At 51.5% G+C, this 12,010-nt stretch overlaps 1 protein-coding gene across 3 annotated transcripts; it reads left to right on the plus strand.

Annotated features, from left to right (window-relative positions):
- Window positions 1-991: 991 nt before the first annotated feature.
- Prrg3 (proline rich and Gla domain 3) lies at window positions 992-11,255 on the plus strand. 3 transcript variants are annotated; one of them, XM_047537150.1, is made up of 4 exons: window positions 992-1,035; window positions 4,147-4,185; window positions 5,240-5,400; window positions 5,794-11,255. In XM_047537150.1, exons 2-4 carry the CDS (start codon window positions 4,179-4,181, stop codon window positions 6,319-6,321), a joined length of 696 nt encoding a protein of 231 aa, XP_047393106.1. In that variant the 5' UTR covers window positions 992-1,035; window positions 4,147-4,178; the 3' UTR covers window positions 6,322-11,255. The 3 variants fall into 3 exon arrangements, with proteins under 3 accessions (XP_047393106.1, XP_047393103.1, XP_047393105.1); XM_047537147.1 differs by lacking the exon at window positions 992-1,035 and adding an exon at window positions 1,230-1,302; XM_047537149.1 differs by lacking the exon at window positions 992-1,035 and adding an exon at window positions 2,967-4,053.
- The last annotated feature ends 755 nt before the right edge of the window (window positions 11,256-12,010 follow it).

Raw genomic sequence — 12,010 nt, forward strand, 5'->3', positions numbered from 1 at the left:
TTTTCCCGGACCCAGATCTTAGGTCCCTTCTAATGATCTTATCCATCTCTAACTGGTCAACCCTGTTGTGTTCTTTTCTCTGGACTAGTGCCGTCTCTTGTTCCTAGTGTCCTGTCCCGTCTTGCTGCATCTTACTGACCCTCCCACAGGGCAGACTGTGGAGTCCCCCCCACACACCTGGTGCTCCTTTCTGGCCCAGAAGATTCCTTCCTTTCCTCTTTCTGCACCTTAGGTTTCCTGCTTATCTTGCTGCAGCCTTGAAAGAGAGGCGGCCGGATTCTCCCCATTTCTCAGATTTTACGGGAGAGAAGCCGGCTGTCCAGGGTCACGGTGTGGTGGGGGTAAGTGAGGAAGCCAAGGTCACTCAGTCATTGGCACAGCGTGGCCTCGACTTAGCCCTTCTTCTGCGGGCTCAGTGGAATCCCAGCAAAGCGGGCTGCAGGCACGGAGCCCCTCACTTCTGGGCGGAACCCTGAGCTAGGCCAGCCAGAATGGCAGGTGATACGGGTTGGGGACCAGAGGGGGTTGGGCTGCGCGGGGACGCCTGGTGCGCCGGCCTTGGGTGCCGCCGCCTGAGCCCACAGCTGCGCCAGGGTCTTCCGAGGGCCCGCGCCCTGGGTCACAACTTGTCCAGTGAGGTGGCCGAGGGTCCTAAGCAAGCCCCAGGCCCGCTGGCCAGGCCCCGCCCCCCGGCGGCACGGGCGGGGGCAGGGGCGGCGCCGGCGGAGTGGGGGCGCGGGGCGCGCGGTGATCGGTGCGCGCCGCCGCCCCTCTGGCCCAGCTTGCCGGCCCTCCCGCCCTAAACCCTCGGCCCGCTCTGGTCGCCCCCATCCCTTCTTCCTCTCCTGGCCTGGCGGCCTGGTGCGCGGTGCAGCGCGAGGATCGCGGCCTGGCGATCGGGGCACGGCGGTCGTGGCGTTCGAGGGTGGCGCGCGAGGCGCGGGGCGCGAGGCCAGACCTGGCACGGCGGGGTGTGGGGGGCGGGCAGCGGCGGAGACCCCAGAGGAGATCAGGGGCAGGCAGGGGGGTGCCGAGGTAATGGGCAGGGCCTGGGCGCCTGGCTGCGAGGGGCGGGGCTCCAGGCGCACTTTGGCCCTGGCCAGGCGGGCTCTGGGGCGCCTGGTGCCGCGGGAGGGCAGCGGGGCGGGGAGGGACGGAGAGAGGAGAGGGCTGGGCTGGGCTGGGGGGCTTGGCCGACGGGGAGCAGGTGGGCGGGGACAGGGGCCCTGCTGGAAGAGGCGCAGCAGCGAGGTGGCGGGCTGCGTGCGCAAACAGGGCGGCCGCCTCCTGGCCCGGAGAACGGTGAGGCCGTTTGGGTTGGGCGCCCCAGCCCCGAGGGCACGGTTCGGTATCCAGGGCCACTGAGATGGGCTTGGGGCACTGTTGGGGAGGGGGGAGGATCTGAAGGCCCTGTCGGCCAAAGCGTTTGGGGTCTCGAGCAGACCTGGGAGAAGAGTGTTGCTGGGCCAGAAACAGGAGTTGTTGGCCAAGGTGCTGGTGTCGGGCAAAGGTGGGCGAGGACAGGCACTTTCACGGTTGGCATGAGTGCCAGGGGACAAGGGGGCCCCAGAGTTTGAGTTTGAGCATAATTTGGGAGTTGCCGTGTCACTGGTGGGGTCGATGAGTCATGAGATTTGGAGATCACAGAACCTTTTCCTGCCGATCAGTTCTGAGTGATGGAAATCAATAGGGCTAACATTTGGAGAAGTGGTTTGGAGGCCATATCTTGGGACACCAGGTGTTCTGGTGGCCACCAGTCCCCATGTGAGGGACTTTGGAGCTGTGCGTCCCAGAGTGCTGTGATTCAGAGGCTTCGGCCTGGGGTGGGGTTAAGGAAGGTCTTTGTGGTGGCCAGCTCCGTGCCTTCCTTCCTTTCCAGTCTGTCAGGATTCAGCTGTGTTCCTGTGGGGAGTGGGTTAAAATTCTTCCAGCCTACAAGCAGCTTTACAGTATCCACCAGGGGCAGGAGGGACATATACATGCGTGACTGCAGCAGCATACTCTGTCGTGGAGCCCTCGCGCTTCCTCACTGTTGCCATAGTAACTGCCTATTGATGGTGTATTTATAGGGGAAGAAACAGGCGCTAAATTTTGGGGAGGGAGGGGGAGGAGGCCTCATGGCAGGCAGCAGCAGCAGTGATGGTGGCTACAGAATTGCTAATGGAGTGGGCGATGCCATGTGAGCCGTTTTGGGGAGATCCTGGCTCCTTTGAAGCTTAAAAATGAGCTAATGACTTCTGCAGGTGCCAGGATAACCTTCGCTTGGGTCCGTGATATGTGTGGGTGTGCATGCAGCAAAGTCTATGTGTTTGGGACAAAAGGTGGCTGTATGTATGCCATTATGTAATTTTTCCATGTAAAAAAATTAAAAACATCGCAGTTCCCTTCAGTAAGCAATGAAACATATTTTTTTTCTTTCTTCCCTTATTAGTTAAGCCTTCGCTCATTCTTTTCAAACCCTGACACAACAACTCCATTTTCTTTCAACCAGAAAACCTTGCTGTCAGGCTTGATAGTGCCACACCTCATGACATAGACTTTGGATATCCATAATGGAGGCAGAATTTTGAGATAATATCCCATCTTTGCCATTATAAACATCAAGCGATAACTCTCTCAAAATGGTAGGCCCATGTGTTGGCAAATTCACATTCATATGTCAATAGACTTTGTTGAGATTGTTGTAGATTCAAAAGAGAAAGCCCCTTGACATGATGACACCACAGATAGCTGTTGGATGTGTTATTTTTTCCTTTCATTGTGAATTTATCTGTGATTTCTATCCTACCTGTTTGCCAAGAGGATTAGAAGCCACAGTGTATGTACAATAGGATTCTGGAAACATAAATAGAAAACTGCAACCAACTTGTAGGAGAGAAGCATATGTGCCTAACAGCTGGGCCCCAAGGGCACATGCGCCGAACTGTCAGTGTTAACACCGAACTTCCTGGCAGCCTAGGCAAAAAGGGTAGCATAATGGGTTACACAGCTCACATGTCTGCATCCCTGTTAGTCATAAAACCCAAGCTTCTGCTTGGGGAGGGGAGCTGTGGAGATGATTGCTCCCAGATGTGGATGTCCCATCCAGTGCTCCAGAATACGGTGGATGAGTGTATGTGTGGGAATGTGAGTGTCTGTGTGGGAATGTGTTGCAGGAGGAGCAAAAGAGTCGTGCACTGTGCCCATGGGTTACGTGTTGGCCAGTTAACTCCTTACAAGGGAAGGAGAAAAGGCTGTGAGGTACTAGTTCATGTTAGAGGCAGCTCTTCTAGTTAGGATCTCGGGGTGGGGTGGGGTGTGTGCATGCAAGTGCTGGGGGATGGAACCCAGAGCGTTGCACATGCTACGCAAGTGCTCTACCACTGAGCTGCACCTCAGCCCTTTCTCTCAGTTTTGATGGTTTAAATCCACTTCTTGGTACTCTGTTGCAGTGGTCTTTAATACAAAGAGAGGAGAGATGCCTGCTTCTAGAAGAGCCCAGTTATCTTTCCTCCCTGAATGTTGAAAATGAACCAAGCGGGTCATCTGGTTTTCTGATTGTAAGAATATGACTGCATTGTAGGTGCAGGATAGGTGTCTACGTATGGTTACTGTAGGGCATTGGAGATGGTTGTTCTTGTCTTAAGTTTGGTTTTCAAGGAATGTGCTTGTCATTAAGAGGTGACCTGGGACACTCCTCTGTGATCAGAATTATTTCTGAATTCAGGTCCTCCCTCTGTCGTGGTTCATTTGCTTAACCTTGCTTAGCCCCTCTCCCCCTTCTCTCTGGGCTTCATTCTTCATATGTCTCTGAGGTCCTTCCAGTGCGAAGGCACAAGGATTCATTGAGGGGGTGAGGAAGGAAAGAGCTTCAGCCTGTAGGAGTTTTCCTTTTTTAAAGAAAAAGGTCAGCCCTTAGGTGTTGTTGGGGGAAATAGCTGAAAGTTTGCTTGGGCTCTGCTGGGCAGGGAGCTCTGGAGAAGAGCCTGGGGGAGAATGAGAGGCAGCAGGAGGTAGGAATGGCTGCGTGGAGGGGCTGCCCCTCATGGTGTGCTGCTTGGATCTTTTGACCAGGTCAGTGTGGGGGATCACATTCCAGGGCCAGGTGGGTGCCCCACAGATATGTAGGTGTGATTTCACCACAACTCTGTTTTTCTCCCTTGCCAGGCAAGTGAGACACTGGAGCCTGAGGGAGCGTCATGGCAGGTGAGTTGCTCCTGGCCCAACAGAATGGGTTCGGCCATGCCTAGGGGCTCATGGGAAAAGCACATGTCGTTTTTCAAGTCATTCTCAGCTTTCCTCTCCCCAGGTGGCCCTGTGGCCCTTGTCCAATTGGTTGAGCAGCAGCTTCTCCTCACCCTGAGGCAGTCTTCTGGAGCATGTGCTCACTTGGAGATGTGCATTCACCAGGTCTCTGTAGCACACTAATGTGATAGGCCATGGCGCCTGGAGAAGGGGACAGTGAGAGGTGTCCCTCTTCTGGGTGAACACCAAGAGCAAATGTCACCTCTTATTTCATCCTCAAGTTATCCAGTTGTAGCTGCTTTGTTCTTTTGGAATAAATAGATATGGTTACCACCCAATTGCAGTTTTTCAGGAAGGGTATATTCCAGGTCTACAGATGCTTAGACTTTCCACATAAACCCCACAGCCTCCATTACCAGGAGGTACTCTCAGGTTCCTGTGCATTTAGTCCCCTCAGCCTGGCTTTGTTCTAGAATGTCTCAAGTCAAGCTACTGATGCCAGGTGACCTGATGACACAGGTGGTCAGTTCAGGCAAATGGATGCCACCCTGGTGGAGTCCTATGGGTTTACAAGTATGAGTCCTACCAGCATCGGTGCGAAAGAGGAACCAATTCTCATGACCAGGGCTCTGACTTTTTCTTTTCCTTTCAAGGTAAATGCAGATCCTGGCTATTTATTCATGGATGGCTACAGAACTCAAAATGTGTATTCTTTTTTGCTCCCATGCACTATAAACTGCCCTCTGTGTTGGTTCTCATTTTTCTCTGTATTACCAAGGGCCTGAACCCTGCCAGGATCATGGGATTCAAGATAGGAGTAGCATGGCATCACAGAGAGTCAACTGTTCCATCCCTTTTGCAAAGGGCCAACCTGTTCTCTGGGTGGAAGCCTGTGGCTTCTGGCTTCTGCTTGTGGCTGCTGGCTTTGCCTTGTTTCCCCCACCAATTGCGCTTCGGTCCCTGGGCTAGCCTGGGTACCTCCCCATTCTAGGCCTCAGTGCCACTCTTTCCTCAGTGTTTCTGGAGGCCAAGAATGCCCACTCGATCCTGAAACGCTTTCCTCGTGCCAATGAGTTCCTGGAAGAGCTGCGCCAGGGCACCATTGAACGAGAGTGCATGGAAGAGATCTGCAGCTACGAGGAAGTCAAGGAGGTGTTTGAGAACAAAGAGAAAACGGCATGTAGTACCCTGGGGCTGGGTTCTGGGAATGAAGGGACACTCAGGAACACCAGGAACAGACCTGGGGCAGAAGCAAGGAAGAAAAGCCACCCCAGCCTACAGCATGTCCATTGGGGCCAGAGAGGAGCAGATAAAATGCCCTTCCAGGTTTTTTGCCTGATTTTGGGGGGCCTTCTCACATGGGAGCATTGTCTTTTGTGCTACAGACTCTCTCTGATGCATCTCCCAGGGCAGTCAGATGAGGAAGGGTGGGAAGGAGCCCCAGGCCCTGCCCAGTCTAGGCTGGGGCTTGCTAAAGGCCTCTGGGGTTGGTTTGGAGCATGAGCTTTTGGTGATAATCCCATTACATCCCATGTTCCCCAGGTGTGAGTAGCACTTCTTCTTTTGCAGATGGAGTTCTGGAAGGGATACCCGAATGCAGTCTACTCTGTCCGAGACCCCTCCCAGAGTTCAGATGCCATGTACGTGGTGGTGCCCCTTCTGGGGGTAGCATTGCTGATTGTCATCGCCTTGTTCATCATCTGGAGGTGCCAGCTGCAGAAAGCAACTCGTCATCACCCCTCCTATGCTCAGAATCGGTACCTAGCTAGTCGCACCGGGCACAGCCTCCCCCGGGTCATGGTGTATCGTGGCACTGTGCATAACCAGGGGGAGTCTTCTGGTCACCGTGAGGCTGGGAGCACACCACAGGTGGTGCTGGGGTCTGGCCGAGGGGGCAGAGCCACAGTCCGGCTTGAGAGCACTCTCTACCTCCCTGAGCTCTCTCTCTCCAGACTGTCCAGTGCCACTCCTCCCCCCTCCTATGAGGAGGTGACCGCACCCCAGGAGGGCAGCAGTGAGGAGGCCAGCATCTCTTATAGTGACCCACCCCCAAAGTATGAGGAGATAGTGGCCGCCAGCCCTGGTGCAGACAAGTAGTAGGCACATGTCCTGGCCCATGTGAAAGCCTCTCTCAGAGGCCTCCTGTTTTCTTTTCAACTTTTGAAAGACTGTGCCACCACAAAACAGCCTTAGCCTCCTTGTTGCCAAATAATTCCCTAACCGTGGATTTTTAGGAAGTCAGTTGTCAGAGATGGGTGGGGAGGGTGGGGGTCAGGAATACACATGAGGCAAAGCCCCCTGGGAAGAGCTACACACCTGAGAGCCCAGCTCTCCCCAAAGCCCCCAAATCCCCCCTGTCCTGTCCTCCCATCAGGGACTGGCTTCTCTTAATGCCAAAGGAATCAGCCCATTTTGTTGATTGCGGCTGGAGCTGTGGGGCTGGCTGGAGACCTGTGTATGGGCCCAGAGGTGAGGGAGAGAAGCCAGCCCTACCGCACTGCTCTTCCTCAACAACTCTGTGCTTTCTGTCCTCTCTTACACTGTAAGAACAGGACAAGGATTTAGCAACAACAAAACAAAACATGTAATAACAAAGATGAATAATGAACAAAACAATAGCACCTGGGCCATTCATAGAAGGCCAAGGGAAGTCAGTCGCACAGTTCCGTGACTGCACCCCCACCCTCCTGACCAGGTCGAGATGTCTGTGTGAAGGATGCAGGGTAGGGGGCTGGGTAGCAGAGCTCCTTCCTGCAAATTGACCAAGGGGCCCGCATGAACTGTGCCACCCTGTTTCTGGTGTGCTTGACCTTCCCAGACCTGTATACCAGCTGTGTTAAAACCACTACCCACAGACCTGAGCCCACTTGCAGTCCAGATGCACTTTGTCCTGGGGAAAACTCATGCTCCTGACCCTGCCTGTGGAGCCCATCCCCTCCCAAGCGGCTGGGCTGCAGACTGGGACCCATAGCTGAAGTCTTCTCCCTGTGTGATTGATTAATCCATAGGACAGTTAAACCCGTGAGGTTGGTCTTCTCATCATGGAGCTCTCTCTGGCTTTGAAATTTTAGAATACTTCCCTTTTTGTGAATAGGTGCATTGAACTTGAACTTCAGATTGATGATTTCTCCTTAATGATGGTGCCCACCTGAGGAGAAGATTTCAAAGTGTCTCTTTTTCAAAATTTTTTTGTGTGAGAGCCCATGAGCTGGGGTTGAAGGCTGTCCAGGGTTTACTCTGCCATGGCCAGGTGCTGGTCCATTTTCAGTGAGGCTTTGGACAGCAGTCGGGCGAAGGTGACCCGCTCTGTAACTGTGCCAGTTACCATGCAAAAGACACTGTTGATATCATCTCTCCCCAGCCCATCACCATCCTCCTGACTGCAGTGCCAAATCATTTTTCCTCTGTGGTGCTTTAAAAAATGTAGCAAATTTTTTGGGGCCCAAAAGAGTGCAGAGCAAGGGTCTATTGGCAACTGCAGCAGTTTAAAGCCCATTGATAACAAGCTTCCTTGTCTAAACAGCTCTCTAAGGCAGGCATCCCGGGGATTCATTCCTTGAATGCATCCCTGCCTTGGGGCCACAGATGATTTCTGGAGGCCCCATTCAGTCCTGGGGAAAGTCCCAGGAGATGTTCACAGTCAGGAGGCTGCCAACTTGGCTAAGCTGATCCTGTGGTATGGTTTCCCATCCTTCACCCTTCCTCACAGCCTCAGGACGTTGACTAAGCTAATGGTTGAAGCACCATGGAGCCAGTGAGGCTTGTCTTTAGGGGGATTCTTCTAGAGATGTGTAGGTTTCTCTGAGGGCCTATTATGCCTCTGATGTTGAGTCTCAACCTGAAGAGTCTCCTGCCACTTGGCCCTCTCTGCATCCCCTCCCCTCTCCCCAGAGTTCTCTAATGCCAGAGATGCTGACCAGGTGGCATTCCAACTTTCCTGCCTTCCTCTTTCTCTCCCCTGGATCACTAGCATTGCACTCCTGCCCTTCCTCATGAAGGGATTTTTGGCCTGAAAGGTCCCTTATTTTTTCAATGATGAAAACTGGGACCAATTCCATTCAGCTATGCTGGAGGAACTGGAGAAAACCGGAAGCTCTGGGCCAGCTTGTTTTCCCAGGATTTTCTCAAGCAGGTGCCCAAGTGTGACCTGGGAGCTTGTGAAAAGAGACCTAGCCTATTGTGTCTCCCCTTCCCCCTACCAGGTAGCAGACAGCCAGGCATGGGCTCCGTGGACCAGAGCCAGAGGGATTATGCCAAGGAATGCCCACTGCCCATGGCATCTGTTGAGTCCAATATCTTGTGAGACTGGGTGGTGGCCAACAGAGAGAGAGTGGGAAGCAGAAGCCTGACACTGGCCTGTGGAGGGCAGCATGTGTTTCTCTGGCTGAGGACTGGTTGTGGGGAGAGCCAGAGGCAACTCCTTAAAGCCTGTGGTCTCTGGTTCAGGTGCTTCACAAGTTTTCCAGTGGGGTTGTGCCAAAGGCTCTGGGTTGGTTTTTGCATCATATAGTAGAAAAAAGACTGTAGAGTATACACAGTGGGTAGAACTCCTTGCGGTGCACACTTGGCTTTTATGAATGCCCTGTACATATCTTTTCAAATTGTCTTTGTATGGGTGTTGATTTGATACAATGCTAACACTTCAGTAGCCACATTTCTGTTGTTTTTGGACTTGTGTGTGTGTGTGTGTGTGTGTGTGTGTGTGTGTGTATACACGTATGCACGTTGCCTTCTCTCATTGCTTATCTGAAACAATAGCCGGTGTGCGGCTATATTTGTACCAGGAGGGATCCGGTCTGAAAGAAGGAATGTCCCCTCCTAGGAGTGGACAGCCTTGACAGGGCCCTGAGTGAGGAAACCAAGATTAACTGTTGGAGCCCCCCCACAAAGTCATTACTTTCTGTCCCCCACAAAAGTTTTGGAAGAAGATGAAGGAGTTTTACTCTGTGGGTCCCCCACTCATGCCCTTTTGGCATGGTGCCCCTGCCTTGGCTCCTGCTCTGTGGGCAACAGCTGAAGGAATTCTGAGCACTCCTGGACATGTGTGTGTGTGTGTGTGTGTGTGTGTGTGTGTGTGTGTGTGTGCATGGAAAGATGTGTGACTATTGACTTTGGGAATGGTGGGGTTAGTTACTTAGATATTTTTCATTAAAAAGAAAAGGCTTTAAAAAGTTCCTTCAAATATGACTGTCACTCATTTTCAACCAAAAACTTTTTAAGACTTTTTAAAACAACAATTGCAATCCTGTCCCTTCCCCATTGCCCATCACCTTGGGTTTTCAAAATGAAAGCACAAGAGAAAGAGTGGGGCGCACAGGTGCCTGGCGCGTGCACTTTCCCTGCACAGCTGCGTTGCGCCCTGGCTGAGGGAGATGCAGTGCTAAGCAGTTGGACCCAGGAGGCCAAGGCCTCCCTTCTACTTGCCAATCCCACTGCCATTAGTGTGAAATCCATAGGGTGCTTTGGAAAACAGGAATGTGCCTGATTTGATGGACAATGTCTCTCTCTCTCTCCCTCTTTTTTTTTTTTTTTTTTTTTTGGTAGTCCAATGGAGGAATTCAGAACAGGAAAGTGTCTTTTTGTTAAGTAGTTGGAGCCAGATGCTTCCCCTCTCCAAGTGCATGGAGACTCCCAACCCCCAGCCAGAGTGGATCTTTTGACGAGCAAATTTTATCCCATGAGATAAAGAAAAAACGCACTGCCTCTAGGTTCTTTTGTCCAAGTGAGAGCAAGATGATGGAGAGAGGCTCTCTGACTCACCAAGGCTCTTTCTAGAACAATGTCTATGCTCTGGCTCCTGTGTGTCCACTCATGGTCAAGGCTGAACTGCTTTTCAGCTTGACAAGGGATGAAGCACCATTTCAGGACTTCTCTGGTTCAGAAACAAGCACACACTCCCCACTGAAGTCTACTGATACTAATCAGTATAATTAACTAATTTAAAAGTACTGTAATTAGACTGCTTGCAGCTACCATAAAAGCCCATTAATTTGAAGCCCACTAATTCAGAACTTAGAGAAAATCACAATTTGAGGTAATTCATGATAGCTGCGATTCCCGCTACATAAAAATATTTGAAAGATACTTCCTGTTGGTCAATTTCCAGGGTCTTCTGTGTAAGAGGAATCTAGTTTAAAATGAGTCCCTTTTTCAAAAGAAAGGCTCAAGATATTAAGGATCCCTTCACTGTGCCTTCAGCTTTGGGGTTTAGCATTTCTTGTCTGTAAGGTTCCTTCTGTGTAGGGTGATCCCTTGTTCTCTCTCCATTGTGGGAAATTTCAGCCTTTCACTCCACTCTTGTATTTATCCTCTGAATAACATAGTTTGTGAATTTGACTGCAATTTTAAACACAAGTATGTGTCTTTCTAAGTATTCTGTAAAGCAGATGTTGTGTTTGCAGACTGGCTGTTCCCATCGTTCGCCCCCAAATATTTAAACTTCGGGAGCTTTTCCTTTCACAGGCTGTGGGCGGTGAGTCTCTGTCTAGCAGGAATTTCTCTCACAAAGATAGCCAAACAGCACACCCCCTCGGGCTCAACGCTCAACAGTTGTTTCACTGTACTGCTATCTGCCCGCTGAACAGTGCCTGCCTCCTCCCGCCCTCAGCTGAGCATTAACACAGATACCCAGGATGGGACGAGTACCCCAGCTGCTCTTGCCTCCCAATCTGTCTCCTCTTGCAGATGCCACTTTCCCAGGCCGCAACACACCTGCTATTTCACTCTGTAATTGTGAACTTGTGACAGTGGAAACCCTGGTATGTGCAACTGAGCTTATAGAAATGATTCCTGTGTAATGGATTAATTTTGGTACCACTTTAAATTGTGCTCATATTCATGTGTTGACCCGTGTCAGCTGGGAAATCTGTGCATTCAGTAATATGTCAGGATTTCACTGGATCCTGGGGGCAATGAACAAACTTGCTTCTGACCCCTCTCTCGCTCTCGCTTTCTTGCTTTTTATGATTGTCGAGCTTCGCTGTTAACTTTTGTCTCTTTCTGTACAAGAAGATAAAGAATAAAAATAAAGAGCAAACAGTACCCACTTGCATCCTGTACTGATCCATCGTGGATCCCTGATGACTTCCAAACTTCCATAGAGTGTGGATGGCTGAGGGCCAAGTGTGTTTGTCCGAAAGTCAGACTGTAGATTTTGAAACAGCCTGAACAGTTTAGGACAAAGAAGCAGAGACACCCTGGGTCCCAAACTTTGTCCCCATGTTGTGTCCAATGATCTTTCCCATCCCCCCATGATGAAATCAGTAAGATCTGTCACAGATCTTGGTTGACAACTTCCTTGCCACTTTGTTCTTTGTTACTAACAGGCGTCCCTTGCTAGAAGGATCCCCTGCTCGGTTTCAGAGTTGGAAGAGGGGTGGGAAGGAGTCTCCCTGTGTCCTCTGTGGGTGGGACACAGTACTTAGGCTTTTCCCTGGCTGGTCCCTGAGTCCTGAGGATGGCAAGAGTCAGGGACTACTCAGAGGGAAATGATGCCTCACCATCCATATGAAAGAAATTGGCTCTTGCCCCAAAGACCATTAGCAGTTGGTGTGGAGCCAGATGGAGGAATGGAGTTGTGTAGACCCCCAGTAATGGAAGTTATTGGAGGTGCTAAGGATCAAACCCAGGGTCTCATGCATGCTAGTCAAGCGCTCCACCCCTGAGCCACACTCCCAATCTTCCCAGTAATAAGAGCAATCTGCCCTTTAATGGGGCAGACCCTGGCAGCAGTGGGGCAAATGTAGTGAATTCTGGGGCCTCATAGAGAATTGAATGTGGAGGCCAA

The sequence above is a fragment of the Sciurus carolinensis genome, chromosome X, assembly GCF_902686445.1.
Source record: "Sciurus carolinensis chromosome X, mSciCar1.2, whole genome shotgun sequence".
In the NCBI taxonomy this organism is placed as follows: domain Eukaryota; kingdom Metazoa; phylum Chordata; class Mammalia; order Rodentia; family Sciuridae; genus Sciurus; species Sciurus carolinensis.